General features: G+C 47.0%; 1 protein-coding gene across 4 annotated transcripts in view; it reads left to right on the top strand.

The window, feature by feature from the left end:
- Window positions 1-19,886, top strand: part of USP9X (ubiquitin specific peptidase 9 X-linked) — a 589,740-nt gene that overhangs the window by 563,918 nt on the left and 5,936 nt on the right. For all 4 annotated transcript variants that reach the window (XM_033949377.1, XM_033949378.1, XM_033949379.1 and 1 more), the window contains one exon: window positions 14,927-15,022. In XM_033949377.1, coding sequence (XP_033805268.1) covers window positions 14,927-15,022 — 96 coding nt within the window. The remainder of the gene's footprint in view (window positions 1-14,926; window positions 15,023-19,886) is intronic.

The following is a 19,886-nucleotide window of genomic DNA, read 5'->3' on the forward strand; positions in this document are numbered from 1 at the left end:
TAAGTTCCTTCAGCACCCTCGGATGTACACCATCCAACCCCATCACTTTGGCTACCTTCAATTTAGCTATCTCCTCACAATCCCAACCCTCTGAAAATTGATCACATCCCTATTCGCCTTTGTCTTCTGTGGTCCCACTCCCTGCACTTCAGCCATGAACACAGAACAAAAATATTTGTTAAGCAATTCAGCCTTTTCTTTAACGGCTTCTACATATTCCTCCCCTTCACTTTTGATTCTCAGAATGCCACTTTTGCACTTCTTCCCATCACTGTAGCCAAATTCTGGATGGATTGAAGGGAAGCGAGATAGCTACTCCCCCCCTCCTTTTCTTCTTACCCTGTCTTTCCTGAACAGATTATAGCCTGGTATAACTACATCCCAGAAAGGGGCACAAAAACAAACAACGAAGGAGACCAGATGGTGCTCAATCCTATTTATTAAACAAACTCGATACGATTGTGTTTCGGCTCAAAAAGGCCTGCCTCAGGAGTCTTGTTATCGAATGATAAATCCTATGGTGTATGGATCCAAATATCCAAGTATCACAATGAAAACATTGAGAAAAACCAGGATGATAGCTGGCAACAATTGCCACAAACACCGTGCAAACAATAGAATTGAGACAACTAAGAAAGAATATAAAGAGAAACTTGCAAAAGAGGCAAAAACTCATAAGGTTTTTTTCGGTACATCAGAAGCCAAGTATGGGAAGTTGATACGGAGGCTTTGAAACTCATGTTGATGCTGACATGGGACTCAAGGATTTTAGTGAGGATCGGAATGCCAGCAATCGGTCTGTAGTTGGATGCTATGGAGAGGTCTGCTTGGGCTGTTTTCGGATAGGGGTTAGGGCTATTTTACCCATTTCTTTGGGTAGGTGCCCTTGGTTCAAGGAACTATTTAGCAGGTTAGTGAGCCAGTTAATGATGTGATGTGGAGCTGCTGAAAGAAGGTAAGGAGGACAGTTGTCAAGGGGACTGCTTCATAAGGCTAGTTTTGATATTAGTCTATTGGTATCAGGGAGGGAAAGGTTATTGAATGAAGACCAGATCTGGTCTGCATTTATGGGTTCAGTGTATTCCATATAGTTGTGTTGGAACGAGTTTGATGAGGCTGTCTTGGCAACTTCCGATTGGACCAATTTGACCTTGTTGATGAAGAAATCTGCAAGTTCTTGAGCTGAGATTTTGTTGGAGAAGGTTGCAGATTCTTTGTTTGGGGGGCTGTCAGTTGTCGTACTAGGCAGAACAATTTTTTTGCTGTTGGTTGCGTTGCCTCCTATTTTACTGGCATAGTAATTTTTCTTTGTTTTGGATATGTTGTCCTTATATTGTTTATGGCTGCTCTCCATTGTGTTCTGTGTTCTAGTCTCATGTTTTTCCTCCATTTCCCCTCTAGACGACTGCATAGTTGTTTGTCTAGTCTTAAGGACTCCGTAAACCAGGGCAAAGTTCGGTTTGGTTTTATTTTGCACGGGTGGAGGGGGGATACAGTATCTAGGGTTTTGGCTATGATTTTGTTCCAGTTGGTTATCATTGAGGAGGTGGTGGTGTTCAAGGGGGAAGGAAGTGATTTTGACACTTTGTTCCAGAAGAGATCAGGTCTTGTTTTCCTGCAGACTAGTCTAGCGTCTTTGGTGGCTTTGGAGTTCAGGTATATGTCAGTTAGGTTTTCTAGGAGAAAGTGATCTGTCCACGGGTCAGGAAACCATTTAGCCTTAATGACTATGTTAGGGGGAGAAGATGCAAATAGATCTAGGGTATGGCTTTTTCTTGGGTGGGGCCTGAGGGTATGATAGTGATTTGGCAGTCCTCAAGTAGAGTCTTGAGTTTAGTGACTTGTTTATTTTCTGCAGATTCAAGGAGTAGGTTGATATCGAGTATGATTAGGTTGTCATGTTGGCAAATGAGGTTTGTTATTATTTCCATCGTTTATGTGAGGGAGTCTGAGTTAGTGCTAGGGGGTCTGTAGAGTAGGAAGATTCTGACATTCTTGTGTGTGGAGTTGTGTTCACTTTTGAGCTTGCAGGTGATGTATTCTAGGTTGGGTTGGGAGCTTGAGTCTGTTTCGGCGATGACATATGAGTTTTTGCAGATTATCGCCAGACCGCCTCCTCACTTGAGTTTTCTGGGATGAAGAATGTTGTGACCCTGTGGGCAGAGGTGTGAGAGTTCTGTGATGAATGACGAGCAATGTCATTGGATGTGATTAGGTCATTTAAGATGAAAAGCTTGTTTACCACTGATCGAGCGTTAGCGCATATGCAAGGGATGGTGATTTTGTTTGGTTTTGTTGAGCATTTTGTAGGTAGTGGGTTGTTGAGGGGTTTAGGATTCATTTGTTTTCTGTGTTTGTTGTGATTATGTTTGTTCCAGAGTATAGGGAGGATTTGCCGAGGTTGTCCAATGTATTCCATCAATTGGTTTTCGGGTTCTGGAGGATTGGGTCTTTGTTGCTTGTAGTTCCTAGGGGGATTGATATTATTGTGTAAGGCTGTGAGGGTGGTGAGGCATAGAAGAGGGAAATATTGGAATAAGAGGGGGCTTCATCATGAGGGTAGGGTGAGTTACTGATTGGATGGGACTTAAGGCATTGTGTGACTCTTATAGCTTGTGATATTTGATACTCCGTAGGAGTGGGTTTGGTTGATGAAAGTATTTGTGGATCCGATGGTTTGTAAGGTGAGCGTGCAGCTGTGTTTGTATGGAGGTGCATGTGTGGCTGTTTGGCTTCTTTTGGTTTCGCACTTCTGTATTAAGTATTTTCTGTGGTGGTTGTTTGTTTTTTGTCTGTATCTGTTGTTTGCTTGATTTGTCCAATTTTGTTGATTGTTTTAGTTGTCTGTTTTTGTTGTTTTGACTATGTTTGTTGTCTTTGTAGTTTTGTCTGTATTGATGTTTGTATTCCTGACTATTTGAGCTCTATTTGATTATGTTTGTCACAAGGGGCATCAGGTAAGAACATAAGCAATGCCTTCGCTGGGTCAGACCTGAGGTCCATCGTGCCCAGCAGTCCACTCATGCTCTTCCCTTCTGCCTCCCCTGCAGTCGCTGGGCTGGGGCAGTTCCCAACAACAGCGGAGCTGCCCTGAAAGAATGTAGAGAATCAAAAGTTTGCGCTGTAGGGGGTGTCAGGGGGTGGAGTTTGTCTCCCACGCTCTTCCCTTTTGCCTCCCCTGCACTGGTCTGGGTAGGGCTGGGGCAGCTCCCGGCAACAACAGAGCTGCCCTGAAAGAATGTAGAGAATCAAAAGTTGGTGTTGCAAGGGGCGTTGGGGGCAGAGTTCATCTCCCACACTCTTTCCCTTCTGCCTCCCCTGCTGTCACTGGGCTGGGACAGCTCTTGGCAACTACAGAGCTGCTCTCCTCCTCTACCCCGTGGGAGAGAAAGGATGTCTGTGCTCCTGGTAAAGGAGGGGGAGGAGAGCCTCCTTTCTCCAACACTGCACACACACGCGCACAAATCAAATGTATGGGGGAGGGAGAGAGAAATTCAGTAGAATAGTCTTTCCTTGGAAGATACCCAAGCAGGAGCAGATTAGTGAAAACCTAATTCTTTTTTCCTCCAATCCCGAGGTGGAGCGGTGAAAGGCAGGAAGACCGTTTATCCCAGGACAAGCAGGCAGCATATTCTCACATGTGGGTGACGTCATCTACGGAGCCCCAGCGCGGACAGCTTTTCAAGCAAACTTGATTGAAGTTTCAAGTTTGCTACACTGCACCACGCATGTGCATGCCTTCTTGCCCACTAGAGGGCGCATCCCACCTCGTGGTCCTCAGTTCAGTTTTTTCCGCGGAGCCAGAAGCCCTGTGGAAATTGAGCTCCTATTTTTCTGCCTTCTGACACCGCGTCTGGGTTGTTTAGCTCGGTCGCTGTGCTTTATTTGTTGTTTTTTCCTTCTTAGCCGTCGTTTTTCGTCAAAAAAAAAAAAAAGGTTTGTTTCTTCCATTCGGCTCCGGGGGCTCCCAGGAGCCGCGGCCGCGGGACATCGTTCGTTCCCGGCCCCTTTCTTTTTCATGTCCCGTCCCTCGACGGGCTTTAAGAAATGCACCCGGTGTGAGCGGTTACTATCCATCACTGACCCCCACCGGTGGTGCTTGCTCTGCCTTGGACCCGAGCATCCGACTAATTCCTGCGATCGGTGTTCCACTCTTCAGGCCAGAGCGCTCCGTCGACGCCGCGCCAGGATGGCGGAGCTTTTCGCAGTTGACTCCGCGCCCGGGAAGGCCTCGACGTCGGCCTCTGCCCCGGCCTTGACCTCGGCGCCTTCGGCTTCGCCGCTTCCCTCGACCTCAAAGCCGACGCCTGCGACCAAACCTGCCTCGGGTAAGTCCTCTTTTCCATCCCCGACTCCAGGGTCATCGAAGAAGCCATCCTCGAGCTCCTCTGCGGCGGGTGGGTCGTCCTCGGCCCCGCCCAGGACTCCGGCCACTAATGCCCCGAGGGAATACTCGAGACCGAGGTCGCCCTCCAGGGAGCATCCCCTGGCCTCGGACCTGCCTACCATGGTCGGGATCCCGGCGTTCCAGGACCTGCTCCGAGCATTGATTTCCTCGGAGCTGTCTGGCGCCCTCGAACAACTTCAGCGGGCTGCGACCTCGACTGCTTTGACCTCGGGGGCACCGACCTCGGCGACCTCGGTCTCGGCTACCGGGGCACCACCGACCTCGGCCTCGACCTTGCCCTCGACCTCGGGGGCCCCGCCTGAGAGCAGCGTTCGGCCCCGGGACAAGGTACGCAGAGTGAGACGGATTTCCTCCTCCTCCTCCTCCTCGAGGTCCTCCCGGGGTTCCTCGCCCTTGGGCGAGGCGTCGCCCGAGGAAGCCGAAGCGTTCGCGAGGCTCTCCTCGGCGACGTGGTCGCTGCTCGGGGGCGAGGCCTTGCGGGTTTCGGAGCTTCGTCTCGATAACCCGAGGCTTCTCCGTTCCCCTGCGAGAGGGGGTTCTCGTGACTCCTCGCCGAGGAAAAGGGGGCGTGCCTCGGTCCCTCGGACGCCTGGGATGTCTCCCAGGGGTTCTTCGAGGCGGAGACGTTCCCCGACCCCCTCGAGACCATTAGATCTGGCCTCATGGGGCTCGGGGTCCGGTAGGGAGCCACGTTATTCTCACGAGGCGTCCCCCTTTTGTTCGGCGGAGAGGTCGAGAACTCCCTCCCCGCCTGCCAGGCCGTCCTCCTTCTCCAGCTTTGTGCAGGACATGGCGCGTGCCTTGGGCCTGGACCTCATGGCAGGGTCGCAATATACTAAAGAGTTCCTCGAGGAGCAGGACCTTCCTGCTCCCCCAAGGGAATCCCCTCGGCTACCCCTGAATAAGGTCCTTCATCAGACCTTGCTTAAGAACCTGACTTCACCTCTTACAGTCGCAGCGGTGCCGTCTAAGATGGAGTCAAAGTACAGGACGATACCACCCAAGGGGTTTGAGAAGGCTCAACTCTCCCACCAGTCTCTACTGGTCGAGTCTGCGCTCAAAAAGACGCAACCCTCCCGGGTTTCTGCGGCGGTTCTGCCCGGCAGGGAGGGTCGGACCCTTGACAAGTTTGGTCGTCGCCTCTATGCCAATTCCTTCATGGCAACCAGGGCGTTGAATTATGCCTTTACCTTTTCCTCCTATCTACGTGGCATGGTAAAGGATCTGCCCCAATATCGTGAGGCCTTGCCGGACTCCCGCAAGGAAGGGTTCGACAGGTTTATGTCCAACCTGTCTCAATTGCGTTTGTACCTTTTTCATGCGGTGTACGATACGTTTGAGCTGGTATCGAGGGTGTCGGCCTTTGCGGTAGCTATGCGCCGGTTGGCGTGGCTACGCACCCTCGATATGGACCCAAACCTGCAGGAACGCCTTGCGGACTTGCCTTGCGTGGGGTCCGAATTATTCGATGAATCCCTGGAGGCGGTGACCAAATGGCTCTCGGAACAGGAGCGCTCGTTAGCCTCCTTGGTCCATCCGAAATCTCGAGCCACGCTGCAGAAACCCTTCCGGCCTCCCCCGAGGAGGTACCCCCAAAAGTCGACCCCGGCTTTTTCAAGGCCACCGCCTCGGCGCCCCCCTCGACAGGGCAGAGGGGGACAAACCAAAACTCCAGCGCAGGGTCCTGCCAAGCCAGCGCCGTCCTTTTGACGGGATAGGTGGATGGGGCCGTCCCCCCTCCGCCATTGCGCCGGACCCCCTTCCCATAGGGGGTCGACTCCGGTCCTTTTACGCGGCCTGGACCGAGATAACATCCGACGCTTGGGTGCTCCGGACCATCTCCGAGGGCTACTCTCTCAACTTTTGCTCTGCGCCGCCGGAACATTCACCGGGGGCTTGCCCATACAACCGGACCCAGCTCCCCGTCCTCATGGCCGAGGCCAGGGCCTTGTTGAGGCTTCGGGCGGTGGAACCTGTACCCTCCGACCAGCGGGGGCGGGGGTTTTACTCCCGTTACTTTTTGGTCCCAAAGAAGACCGGGGACTTGCGCCCCATTATATCCTCTCTTGGAGGAAGGGGACTGGATGTGCTCCCTGGACCTGAAGGAAGCGTACACCCATGTTCCGGTGCATCCCGCTTTCCGCAAATTCTTACGGTTCCAGGTGGGCGAGCTGCACCTGCAGTACAGAGTCCTCCCCTTCGGCCTGGCCTCGTCCCCTCGAGTCTTCACGAAGTGTATGGTGGTAGTCGCTGCAGCACTAAGGTCTCGGGGGTTTCAGGTCTTCCCTTACCTGGACGATTGGCTGATCAAGGCCCCGACCAGGGAAGGGGTTATCTCAGCGACCCTACAGTCTATCGCCTTCCTTCAACGACTAGGGTTCGAAGTGAACTTTCCCAAGTCCCAATTATGCCCGACCCAATCACTTCAGTTTATAGGCGCAGTGCTGGACACTGTTCGCCTCCGTTCATTCCTTCCTCCTCCGCGGTTGGAGGCTTTGGTTCGGTTGGGTCGTCTGATCCTTCAGCTGCCGATGGTGTCGGCTCAGCGCATGATGATGCTTCTGGGCTACATGGCTTCTACGGTCCACGTCACGCCGTTCGCCAGACTGCACATGAGAATTCCTCAGTGGACTCTGGCCTCTCAGTGGCGCCAGGAGTGCGATCCTGTCTCTTCTCACATAACGGTGACTCCTTCTTTGAGACGCTCGCTCCGTTGGTGGACCGACTCTTCGAATCTTTCCGGGGGTTTGCTCTTTCTCGTCCCTCCGCATTGCAAGGTTCTGACCACGGACTCCTCGGAGTACGCGTGGGGGGCCCATCTCGACAGTCTGCGGACCCAAGGCCTGTGGTCGGTGGAGGACCGACGCTGTCACATCAATGTGTTGGAGCTTCGCGCCATCTTTCTGGCGGCTCAAGCTTTCTGCCACCTGCTCCGCGATCAGGTAGTCCTCGTGCGAACGGACAACCAGGTGGCCATGTATTATGTGAACAAGCAAGGTGGGACAGGCTCTTGGTCCCTTTGCCGGGAAGCTCTGCGCCTTTGGGAATGGGCGATCTCCCAGAACATCTTCCTACAGGCGGTCTATATACAGGGGGAACAGAACTGCTTGGCAGACAAACTCAGTCGGCTTCTCCAGCCGCACGAGTGGTCACTCAACTCCAGAGTCCTGCGCGAGGTCTTCGACCGCTGGGGGACTCCACAAGTGGATCTGTTTGCCTCCCCGGAGACTCGCAAACTACCCCTGTATTGTTCTCGGATGTACTCCCCGGACCGTCTGGAAGCGGACGCCTTCCTTCTCGACTGGGGAGGGAGGTTCCTTTATGCGTTTCCTCCTTTTCCCCTGATCTTGAGGACGTTGGTTCGTCTCAAATCATCCAGAGCCACTTTGATTCTCATTGCGCCTCGGTGGCCTCGTCAACACTGGTTCTCCCTGCTTCTTCAACTCAGTGTCAGGGAGCCTCTGCTTCTGCCTGTGTTTCCCTCTCTGCTATCTCAGAGTCGGGGTTCGCTGTTACATCCCAATCTTCAGTCGTTACACCTGACCGCTTGGTTCCTTTCCCCTTGACTTCGGTTCCGGTTTCACAGTCGGTGCGGGAAGTTTTGGAAGCCTCGCGCAAGGTCTCGACCAGGCTTTGTTATTCCCAGAAGTGGACCAGGTTTTCCTCCTGGTGTTCCTCGCGTCATCTGGATTCGGATTCGGTCCCGGTGTCTTCGGTACTGGACTATTTGTTACATTTGTCTAATTCCGGCCTGAAGACGACATCTGTCCGGGTACATCTCAGTGCCATTTCGGCTTTCCATCGGCACTTGGATGGACGTTCTCTTTCACTTCATCCTCTGGTGACGCGTTTCATGAAGAGTCTAATCAATGTTTGTCCCCCTCTGAAGCCCCCTCCTGTCGTTTGGGATTTGAATGTTGTCTTAGCTCAACTGATGAAACCTCCCTTTGAGCATATCGACAAGTCTCTCCTGAAATTCCTTACTTGGAAGGTGGTATTTCTGATTGCCCTCACATCTGCTCGACGGATTAGTGAGTTGCAAGCTTTGGTTGCGGACCCGCCTTTCACTGTGTTCCATCATGACAAGGTGGTTCTCCGCACCCATCCTAAATTTTTACCTAAAGTTGTGTCTGATTTCCACCTCAATCAGTCCATTGTCCTTCCTGTGTTCTTTCCTAAGCCCCACTCCCATCCTGGCGAGACGGCGCTCCACACGCTTGACTGTAAGAGGGCGTTGGCATTTTATCTCCAACGTACCAGGTCTCATTGGAAGGTTCCTCAATTGTTTTTGTCCTTTGATCCTAATCGTTTAGGACACCCTGTTTCCAAGCGCACCTTGTCCAACTGGTTGGCTGCTTGTATTTCTTTTTGCTACGCTCAGGCTGGTCTTACGCTCCCGGGTCGAGTCATGGGGCATAAGGTCCGGGCGATGGCAGCTTCGGTTGCTTTCCTCCGATCTACTCCTATGGAGGACATATGTAAAGCTGCCACTTGGTCTTCGGTTCATACGTTCACCTCCCACTATTGTCTGGACACTTTGTCCAGAAACGACGGCCGGTTTGGCCAGTCGGTGTTACGTAATCTGTTTTCCTAAATTGCCATCCTCCCACCTGCCCTTTTTTGGTTGGCTTGGAGGTCACCCACATGTGAGAATATGCTGCCTGCTTGTCCTGGGATAAAGCACAGTTACTTACCGTAACAGGTGTTATCCAGGGACAGCAGGCAGATATTCTCACAACCCGCCCGCCTCCCCGAGGATGGCTTCTTTGCTAGTTATGGAACTGAGGACCACGAGGTGGGATGCGCCCTCTAGTGGGCAAGAAGGCATGCACATGCGTGGTGCAGTGTAGCAAACTTGAAACTTCAATCAAGTTTGCTTGAAAAGCTGTCCGCGCTGGGGCTCCGTAGATGACGTCACCCACATGTGAGAATATCTGCCTGCTGTCCCTGGATAACACCTGTTACGGTAAGTAACTGTGCTTTCCATGCACTTCACTGCCGTCTTCCAGGAAGGCAGTACCTACAGCTCCTTCGGCTTCATGTAGTCCATATAGAGAGATTCAGTCATTTATTTACCCGGGGTTTTGAACACTGTGTCACATCACTTCTAGTTTAGAGCCCTCTTCAGTAGATTAGCCAGCCTGCTGCTCAAAACATTTCATCCCTTCTTTGATAGATGTATACCATCCCTGCTAAGCAGCCCTTGAAAAATCATCCCATGGCCCAGGAAACCAAAATGCTCTTGACGACACCATCCACATAGCCACGCATTCATCTCCAGGATGTTTGCTTCTCTCACCTGGCCCTTACCCTCAACAGGGAGAATGGATGAGAATACCACCTGCACACCTGACTGCTTTACCTTCTCTCCCAGAACCACAAAGTCACTTTTGATACGTTCGCAGGAGTACATTGCTATATCAATGCCAACGTGGATGAGCAGCATTGGATAACAGTCATCAGGCTTGATGAGTCTTAGCAGTTTCTCCGTAACGTCTCAAATTTTGGCACCAGTCAGACAGCATATCTCCAGGGACATCATGTCTGGTCTGCAAATGTACCTCTCAAAAAGGGAATCATCAACCACCACTACCTTATGCCTCCTAGTGGTCATGGATCCAGCAATTTGGGGGATTTGAAGCTTTGGTCCTCCTCTCCTTGGAATGCTCTCATCTCCTCCACTTCCAGGGCAGCATACCAATTCTTCAGTTCAAGGGTGGGTGGAGTCACAGTACCAATCTTGCTGTGTTCCGTATTCTAAGTCCAGCTGTCTTCCCTCATCACAGCCTCTTCTCCAGTGCTGGAAATCTTTGATGCCTCATGAACCATTTCATTGATGTACTTCTCTTTCTCACGGATGCTTCTCAGTCTTGCCACCTCCTCTCTCAGTTCCTTTACTTCCTTCATGAGGGATCAAGATGAAGACAGCTTGCACAAGGAACCACTCCCTCTGCCTCACTAACATTTTCTGTCTGCAAAGAGACAGAAGCTGTAACCTTAGCAGTTGCATGGATGATATAAACATAACATAAAAATCCATTTCTAGACTACATTACCTTTAAGTTCTATGCGGTTTACAAAAGATTAGCCAGGAATACATTGTGGATGTAAGCTTGAAACTAGAAACCTAAGAACTTTGAGAATAAGTAAATCTTCAGTTGTCTCCTAAAATGTAAATATGAAACAGACGTCAATAGTAAAGTTTTAAATTCCTTATCCCAAATTGCAGCCTGGTATGAAAGCATCTGATCATGATATCTTTTCAATTTACAACCTTTCACAGATTGAAAAATCAGAAGGGCTTTAGAACTTTGAGTTGATTTTTGAGTAGTACAACAGAATATTTCGATCAAGTAAGAAGGAGCATTGACAGTTAGAACTTTGTAATATATACAGCCCATTCTGTGGTTGCAGAAGTACTTACACCTAGATGAAAAAGAAAGAACAGAAAAATCCTACCAAAGCAATGCCCTGTTCCTGGTTGGCTGAAAAGCTAAAAAAGCTCCACCTTGGGGTGGGCTGGAGGGAATCTGATCTCAAGTATCATCTGTGGAATCTGATATCTAAGAAAGTCCTCAGTGTTCAGTCTCAAACTAAGAGGCTGAAACCAGCCAGAAGTCTCTCCTCAAGGAGTGCTTTTCAGTTAGGGTGAGAGGATTCACACCTCCATGAAATATAGCACACGTGGCCCAACTTGTAAGAGTTTTCCAGGCCTCTCTCCTACTTACTACTTCCCAAAGTCTCAAAAAGGTCCTAAACAGATCCAAAGAAGTCTTTTAGTCAACAGCGCGCACTCAAGCAAATATATGCAGATTATATATGCAATTCACAGGTTGCTGTGTAAACTATCTTTAATGCTGAGCCTCTACAATCTCTCTCTTAGAACCAGGCTTACTAAGGATTAGGCACTAGGCAAGCATTCCTCCCCTCAAGGGTCACCTGTGGAGTCTGATATCTAAGAAAGTCCTCAGAGTTCAGTCTTGAGTATCTGTATCTTATGATCATAGGAAAATGTTAAAAACTTACTTGTTTAAGCAATTTCAAAGAGGAATAATGTGGATGTAATGTATGTTTCCGTTGTTATTTTGTAATTCTCTGTGAATGCACAGTTCTCTTTATGTTAACCACATAGATCTGTGAGATGTTTGTGGTATACAAATGGAGGGTTATGTTATGGGCTTTGTTGCATTTGCCACACTGGCTTTGTCCCTTGACTTGGAAAAGCACATTTTAAAACTTATTTTTGTTTACAATAATTGAACAAGTATATCCCTTGATTAAAAAATGACACAATGAAAAAATACAAAAACGAAAGTCCACATTTTCAAGGCAAGGAGCTCAACGAAGAAGGGAAAATAGTTTTAAAAAATAAAGAAAAAAAAAAGATTCCTGTGTGAAGTTATACACTTATCTTATAGAAAGAAGGCAAAATAGAACTGTAAAGTCTCAATATCTTTAAATACCTGTAGTTAATAACATGGGAATTTGAGGAAATAAAATTCGCTAATTTGAAGTACTCTAGTTCTCAAGAGGAGGAATTGTTGCTGCTTTTGCATGGTCTCTGCAGGAACAGAGAAAACCATTCATTTAACTTAGAAAAAATAAACACTCCTATACTTAAAATACAGTCTTAATACTAGTTGGCAATCAGACTCTTAGGCTATTCCAGGAAACTACATTGCTTGGAGACTTCATTTAAAAAAAAAAAAAAAAAAAAGAGTTCTAAATTGTCTGATGCTATAAGAGTTGCCAGTTTGATCTTTCTATATATACATTTTTCTTCTGGTTTCTAGTAAGGAGACATTTTTGGTATGTCCACCATCTACTGTTTCAGCAATTAACATATGGATAATATCTTCAGAAAACTAAGAAACCTTAAAGTTTTAGACTTGAAAGATTTTTTGGGCATCCAGTTTCCTAAGGAAAACAGGTTTATCATTCATTAAACCAACCCCTTCCAACTCCAGTTTTGTAGGCCTCTGTGTCAGCATAGCTATTGCTAGCAATAAGCATTTTTGGTTGCCCTAACCAATGTCAGCAAAGGCTTATGGGAAATTATATCAATCTGACTCTGGGGTGTGGATGCAGATAGACCCTGAGTGCTCATGCACAGAATTCACATACAGAAAGCATCCAGGCAGACTGTTTCAAACAGCCCTAATTAAATCATGCCTAAAAGGTAACAAACCAACTTGCAGCTAAGAGGTGCTAAGATGTGTTAATGTCTGATGCTTAGGATGGACAGCTTAGGATATACAATGGATCCAGGTGCACAGTCATTGTCAGAGGCATACTGGAAATTACATTTGACTTCAGTCTATTCTTCTCCTGTCTAGCACAGTTTACTAAAGACGGGGATGCTTAAATTCTATTGAAGTTCAGTAGATTCTATATTTAGAATAAGTTTCCAAGCTATAAAAGGCTTCTCTTGCATCACCCCCCCCCTCTCTTTTGCCTATCTCTGGAACCTGAAGCTTAGACCATCACCCCCATCCTCTTTTCTCTCTCTTCCTCTCCCTGGAACTTCACGCTTCTCTCTGGACTCTAAGGCAGGGAAACTACTTTGCTCTCTCTTTAATTGTAATGCTTATGAATATTGCTTTTCTGTAAGCCTATTTCTATAATATATTCTTTATGCCATCACTTCTGGCTGTGCTTCTTATTTGATTCTACTCCTCGTGGATCTTCTGTGAAGGTATTGAAATCGGGACCTGGCATTTGTAAGGGCGCCTCACATAACCCCTACAACCTAATATTGTGGGGGCGCTACCAACCTTACACTCTGCTTAGTAGATTAAATTTTTGTGGTCAAACTAACAAGTTTCGTAACATGTGCTAAGCTACTTGTGTAATTAACAATTTAATTTGAGCAAAGAGAATGCTACCTAAATTCTTAATAGCTGGCCTAATATACTTATAATGTAATAAGCTACGGTTTCTCAAAAACTAGAGTTCTCAAATGCAGAAACCGTAAACTAGTAAATCAGGACTTCACTCATCCAAGTCGCTAATCAGGATCAAATGCAGTGCTGGGAAGTAAAGCGGCACTGTCTCTTCTAGAGAAGAAAAACTTGACTCCTCTATTAGAGTTGCACTGACAGCATCATCAGCATGTGCCCTTCAGCTTGACCCATCAGTCAGAGGAGGGTCTGGGGGTGCCTTTAGTCCTTGGGGTTCAAGGTGGCCTCCAAAGTCGAGGAAGATTCTAAACCTTCCTCATTCAACAGTTCTGCTAGTAAGATGCCACACTGAGGCTTCTCATAACAAGGCACCATGAGTAACAACTTTTACAGTCTGTGTCCCATACATGCCAAGATAGATCAGGAATGGCTGGAGTAGATTTTGATTGCAATTCAGATCGCTGGGAAATAGGGCCAATTCAGGGCAGGCTTTTTTATGGACTGAGCCCTGAGGAGCGTGTGGTGCGGTGGTTGGATCTACAGCCTCAGTACCCTGGGGTTGTGGGTTCAAACCCCGCGTTGCTCCTTGTGACCCTGGGCAAGTCACTCAGTCCTCCATAGCCCCAGGTGCATTAGATAGATTGTGAGCCCATCGGGAAAGATAGGGAAAATACTTGAGTGCCTGATTGTAAAACCGCTTAGATAAATCTTAATAGGTGGTATCTAAATACCTAATAATAAAATGGAAGGATGGATCAAGAGCAAGTATGTGGTGCAGTGGTTAGAGCTACAACCTTAGCACCCTGAGGTTGTGGGTTCAAATCCCTTGCTTGCTCCTTGTGACCCTGGGCAAGTCACTTAACCCACTCATTGCCCCAGGTACACTAGATAGAGTTTGAGCCCACCAGGACAGATAGGGAAATATGATAAAGTACCTGAATGTAAAATATAAGTGGTATATAAATAAATAAAATTAATTAATTAAAATAAATAATATGCAAACCTGAAATACCTGAGTACCTGAATAAATTAATGTAAAACCTTCAGAGCTCCCTTGGGAGAACAGTAGAGAAAATTGAATAGTGTGAAAAGTTTCTGTCTCTGGTAACCAGAGCTGAGACTGTGATGTCACAATGCCTCATTCCACCAATAAGAGCCAACCTCATCAGTGATGTCACAATGGCTTCATTGTCCTAGACTACATTTGGATTTCTAGAGTGGTGCAGTGGTTAAAGCTACAGTCTCAGCACCCTGAGGTTGTGGGTTCAAATCCCTCGCTTGCTCCTTGTGACCCTGGGCAAGTCACTTAATCCTCTCATTGCCCCAGGTTCACTAGATAGAGTTTGAGCCCACCAGGACAGATCGGGAAATATGATAAAGTACCTGAATGTAAAACCACTTAGCATATAAGTGGTATATAAATTAAATAAATAAATACCACAATATTTCAAAACCACTAACTAGGGCTGTATATCGCGCTGCAGCACTATAGAAATGTTATAGTAGATGATAAACTTTTGCCTGTAGTTTATCCTTGATTTTGCTACATTGTTTTAATGATGAATTGTTTGAGGAGAACCTGGATATATTCACAAGCATGACCTGATCTGATTTGTAGGAGCCAGATGACCCAGATGCCCCAGATGAGCATGAGTCTTCCCCACCAGAAGATGCCCCATTGTATCCCCATTCACCTGGCTCCCAGTATCAGCAGGTAAATAGCAGATGAGGTTTTCTCTTGCAAGCTTCTATTCCTGCCTTTTTGTGTTTGCACAGCCTCATTAAGTAGGTAAGAAAGAATATGTATCTGTGTGTGTATAGATATAGATGTAGATATATATTACCATATACATTCAAAATATAAACCAAGATTTGGGGGCCAAAAAAATGACCCAAAAATGGGTGGTCGGTTTATATTAGAGTCTACTTCCTTAGTTTTTAAAAATATCCAAATTGGAGAATGGCGTTGCGGGTCATGGGCAGGCCTGACATGTGAGGTAGGCAGCTGATGCCTCCCAGCCAATACATGTGAGGCAGGCAGCTGATTCCTCCATGCTGTTTTCTGGCCGCCGGGAGGAAGGGGGGAGTGAGGAGTCAGCAGCACATCTGGATTGTGAGCAGCCCTGCCTTTGGTCTTGTCCCAGTCCCCATCCTGCTAAACCAGCTGGCAATAACGAATCCAGACGCCACGGGGGCCTTCCCTCTTTCCAAATTGCTAAAGATTCTGCCAGTCTTGATCCCATCCCCCTTTGAAGTTTTTCCTGATTTTGAGGGGAAGGATCGAGACCGGCAGAGCCTATAGCGATTTAGCAAGAGAGAAGGCCCCCATGGTGTCTGGTTTCATTAATGCCAGCCAGTTTAGCGGGACTGGGACAGGACCAAATACAGGGCTGCTCACAATCCAGATGTGCCGCTGACTCCTCCTGGTGGCCAGCAAACAGCATGGAGGACTGCCATGGCCGCCGCTAGGAGGAATCAGCTGCCTGCCTCGCATGTCGGGCCTGCCCCTGACCCACGACTCTGTTTGAAGAAGCAAAGGGTAAAAGGTGATGGGGAGAGTTCTTGGATGTAGAGAGAGAGAGAGAGATAGAAATGAGTAAAGGGAGAGGATATGCTGGATGGAGGGGGCAAGACAGTAGACACTGGTTAGAAGAGTGAAAATAAAGGGGGAAAGAGAAGATGCTGGAAGTGGGGAGAGAAGGAAGAGTTAGTAAAAAAAACAAAAAACCTGAAGAAATAGAAGCAGATAGAGATGCAGAAACATAAATGGAGGAAAACTGAAAGGAAATGGTTAAAGTCAGAGATGGATGTAGGAAATGAAGACAGGAATGAGAGAAGAGGCAGATAGATTGCAGACCCTGGAAAGAAAACTAAGAAAAGCCAAAATAAAGCAGAAACTGGGATAAACATGAATAAAATGGCCAGACAGCAAAGGTAGAAAAAAATAATTTTATTTTTAATTTCATCTAGAGAATGACATGGGGACAAATTTTTTTCTCATTCCTGCAGGAACTTATTGTCATGTCCCGGCGAGTTCTCATTGTCCTGTCCCTGCCCCATTCCTGCAAACTCTGCTATTATCTGCACAAGCCTCGAACACTTTAAAATCATAAGTATTTGAGGCTGTGCGGTTAAGGCAGATCTTACAGGAATGGGATAGGGACAGCGACAAAACGCATGGGGATGGAACTGGGTAATTGAGTTCCTTCGGGGACAGGGACAAATTTGTTCCCGTGTCATTCTCTAATTTCATGAACAGAAAATGCAGTTTTACTGTAAAGTTGCACTGCTTTCTTTTTATATTCCAAATTGTAGAGTTCTCTGGCTTCTTGAGGTTTAAGTTTTGATTTCTGTCTACATTTATTTATGTTTGTGGTTGCTTGTAGTTGTGTTTTCCTATGTAGGGACCTTGTTGTGAATATGTTGGCTTTGGGATATGCATCACAGATATTTGTATTATGTTTAGTGACTTACGACATAGCTGAGGGGGAGGGAGGGTGAACAGTCTTTATAGATTGGCTCTCCATGATAACCCAAATATCTAATCTCTGTTTATATTCAAGTCAACCTTTCTTCCCCCTTTTTTGGAGGGAATAAAGGATACCTCAGTTTATATTCAGATCGGTTTATATTTGAGTATATACAGTAAGCACATTTATGGAAAGATTCACCCAGTCCATAATGATGGAAAACCCTTTATAAGTTCTTAGCCTTAAATCAATTTACATTCCAGAATGAATTTGTTACATAAAGACCCTATATTAAAACATCACCTACATTCTCCACTCAGCATTCAAAGGTGCCTTTGTTGCTGGTTGTAAGCAAGACAAGCCATTTGCAGCAACCCATACTTCTATTGCAACCCTTTGTAATTTTTGCCAGCAGATTTGGAAGTTACCAAATTGTAATAGAGGGATTTTATGTGTTTGTTTCAGTAATTCAGAGCACTGTGTGCAGTGTTATTAATTGCACTGACTGTTACAAACCGGCAAAATCTGTTCTGCCTTATTAGTCTGAGTTACATGGTGGAATGACTATTAGAAATACAAGTTTAACTTCTCAGAATTTTAAGTTTGTGCTAGAACATGTCAGTTTTAGCCTAACATACCAGTAATATGTATAAACATGTTTTACTCTTGGTGTGTTTCACCTGCTGGCATTGCTTCTAGTATAAAGGTCCTAAGTTAATTACCGTTTTTGTTACCATGTTATCCTCAAACCCATTTTTTACATATCCTTAATCTGCTAATTTAATTCCCTTTCCTGCCCAACCCCATTCTCCCTTCATTCTGCTTTCCTTACTGATGTTCTCAGCAGAGCAGTTGGTAAATGATTTAGCTGTTTCCCCTTGGGAGTTCAGCCACAATTCCTCACAAACTCACTGATTTAACCCATTTCCTGTGTGATGTAACATTTTCACTGGCTTTTTAAACATAAAATATATTTTCCTAATGGCAGTTGGGACAATTAAACCACAAGCCTTCTACTCTTGAAATGTGCAGGAAGATCGTCAGAGTTTAATGCTGCCTGCCTTCGCTTTGATAGATCTGTATGGGAAAGTAATAATGCATTTGACGTCTTTAATTTAGTAAAGTAAGGATTGCATTATGAAATGAACATGCTAAATTTCAACAAAATTGCCTTAATAGTAAATTTTATAGAAATAACTCCCATGCAGTTTCTATTTTTAATTAAGCTTTACACATCACATAGCATAGACTACTTTCCTTTCCTTCCATCATCTTCTTTTCCTGATGCTGCTTAATGCTTTGCATGAAAATGGTTTGGAATTTGTGGCTATTTGGAACTGTTCAGTGCATTATTTGGTTTACTGACTTTAAATTGAGGCATTTTATATAACTTAAAAAATTTTAATGGGCTGCTTTCGGCCCCTTTTGACATTCAGCAGGGCACTCGACAGGGGTGCCCTTTGTCCCCCCTGCTGTTTGTTCTTACCTTAGACCCTTTGGTGCGTGATGTTCTGCGTAATCCGGACATTCCTGGGGTTTCCATTGGTGCGGTGGACTTTAAGTTGTCCGTGTTTGCGGATGATCTTCTGGTACATCTTACTCGTCCTGTCCAAGCTCTGCCGGCCCTTCTGATGGTGATGGCTGAATATGGGGACTTTTCGGGGTTTCGGCTGAATCTGGAGAAGTCCTTGGCCCTTCCTACCATCCCCGAGCTTTAGGACACCTTACCGGGGATCTTCCCACTGAAATGGGCTGACCGGGCATTTCGCTATCTTGGCATTCAATTGACTCCTTCGGTTTCCTCCATTAAACAGGCATAATTTGCATTTGCTATTTGACACAACACGTCGCCGCCTGGAGGGCTGGCGATTCTTTCTCCTCTCGGTGCACGGTCGCATTCATATTTTTAATATGGTTGTTTTCCCTCAATGGCTTTACGTTCTTCAGGTGTTGCCCATCCGTCTTCTGCAGAAGGATCTCCGTGCGTTGCATCAGCTTCTTTCTCGGTTTATTTGGGGGGGGGGAAGCCTCGCTTGGCTTTTCGTTATTTTTTAGGTTGTTGGTCAAGAGGCGGCATGGGGGTTCCCGATTTGAAGAACTATAATCAGGCTTGCTTGCTTCGTTACTTGGGGGATTGGATCCTGGAGCAACACTCCTATACTTGTTTTGCCTATGAATTTGCCTTCTATCATCCTTGGCATCTTGTCTTCTTTGTTACATGCTCCTCGATCTTCTCTCCCGTCCCACTTGCGATCAAGTCTTCTGCTGGGCTCTTTACATGATTGTTGGAGGGCTTTGGTGCTTGGTCTGGGGGGAAACCCGGGAGTGTCTGATTTGTTACCTCTGCAGGGGAACCTTCAGTTCTTACCTGGCCGGATGTCTGTATCCTTTCGACATTGGACTCAGTTGGGCTTCACTGTGTTGGAGCATGTCCTTACCCCAGAGGGCCTGCTTCTACCTTGGTGCACTTTTCGGCTTCGCGATGGGATTCACACCACTGATTTCTTTCCTTATTTACAATTAGATCATTATGTATGCTCTTTGGCGGTGGAGGGTTTGCAATTGGGTTTGGGTAATAAGCTTCGTGCCTTTTTTGCTCCCTTCTTGGAGGCTGGCCTGTCGGTCTCAGCGTTACATCAGGCGCTACATGCTGTTGTTTCACCTCCGCGATGGGACTCCTTGTGTGCTCGTTGGGCTCCGGACTTGGGCTTACAGCCCACTGATCTGGATGTGGCCTGCCTTATTAAGCGTATTCCGACCCTCTCAGTTTCGGCTGGACTCTGGGAGTGTCAGTTTCGGGTGTTACATCGTGCTTATTTTACGCGAGTCCAACTTTTCCATTCGGGCTTAGCGGAATCGCTGCAATGTGAGAAATGTTCTTGTGCCCCTAAGTCCTTTTTCCATGCCTTTTGGAGCTGTTCTTTGGTCCGGGCCTTCTGGAGACGGGTGATCTGTTACTTGGAGCTTTTGCTGGGCTGATCCATTCCTCTTACTCCGGCGTGGTTTTTGTTGGACAAATATGAGGCTTTTTGTTTTCCCCCGGGGGTGAGTCGGTTATTTTTGCGGAAGGCTGGCTTAGAGGCTAAGAAGATTATTCTGGGGGAATGG

The sequence above is a fragment of the Geotrypetes seraphini genome, chromosome 6 (assembly GCF_902459505.1).
Source record: "Geotrypetes seraphini chromosome 6, aGeoSer1.1, whole genome shotgun sequence".
In the NCBI taxonomy this organism is placed as follows: Eukaryota; Metazoa; Chordata; class Amphibia; order Gymnophiona; family Dermophiidae; genus Geotrypetes; species Geotrypetes seraphini.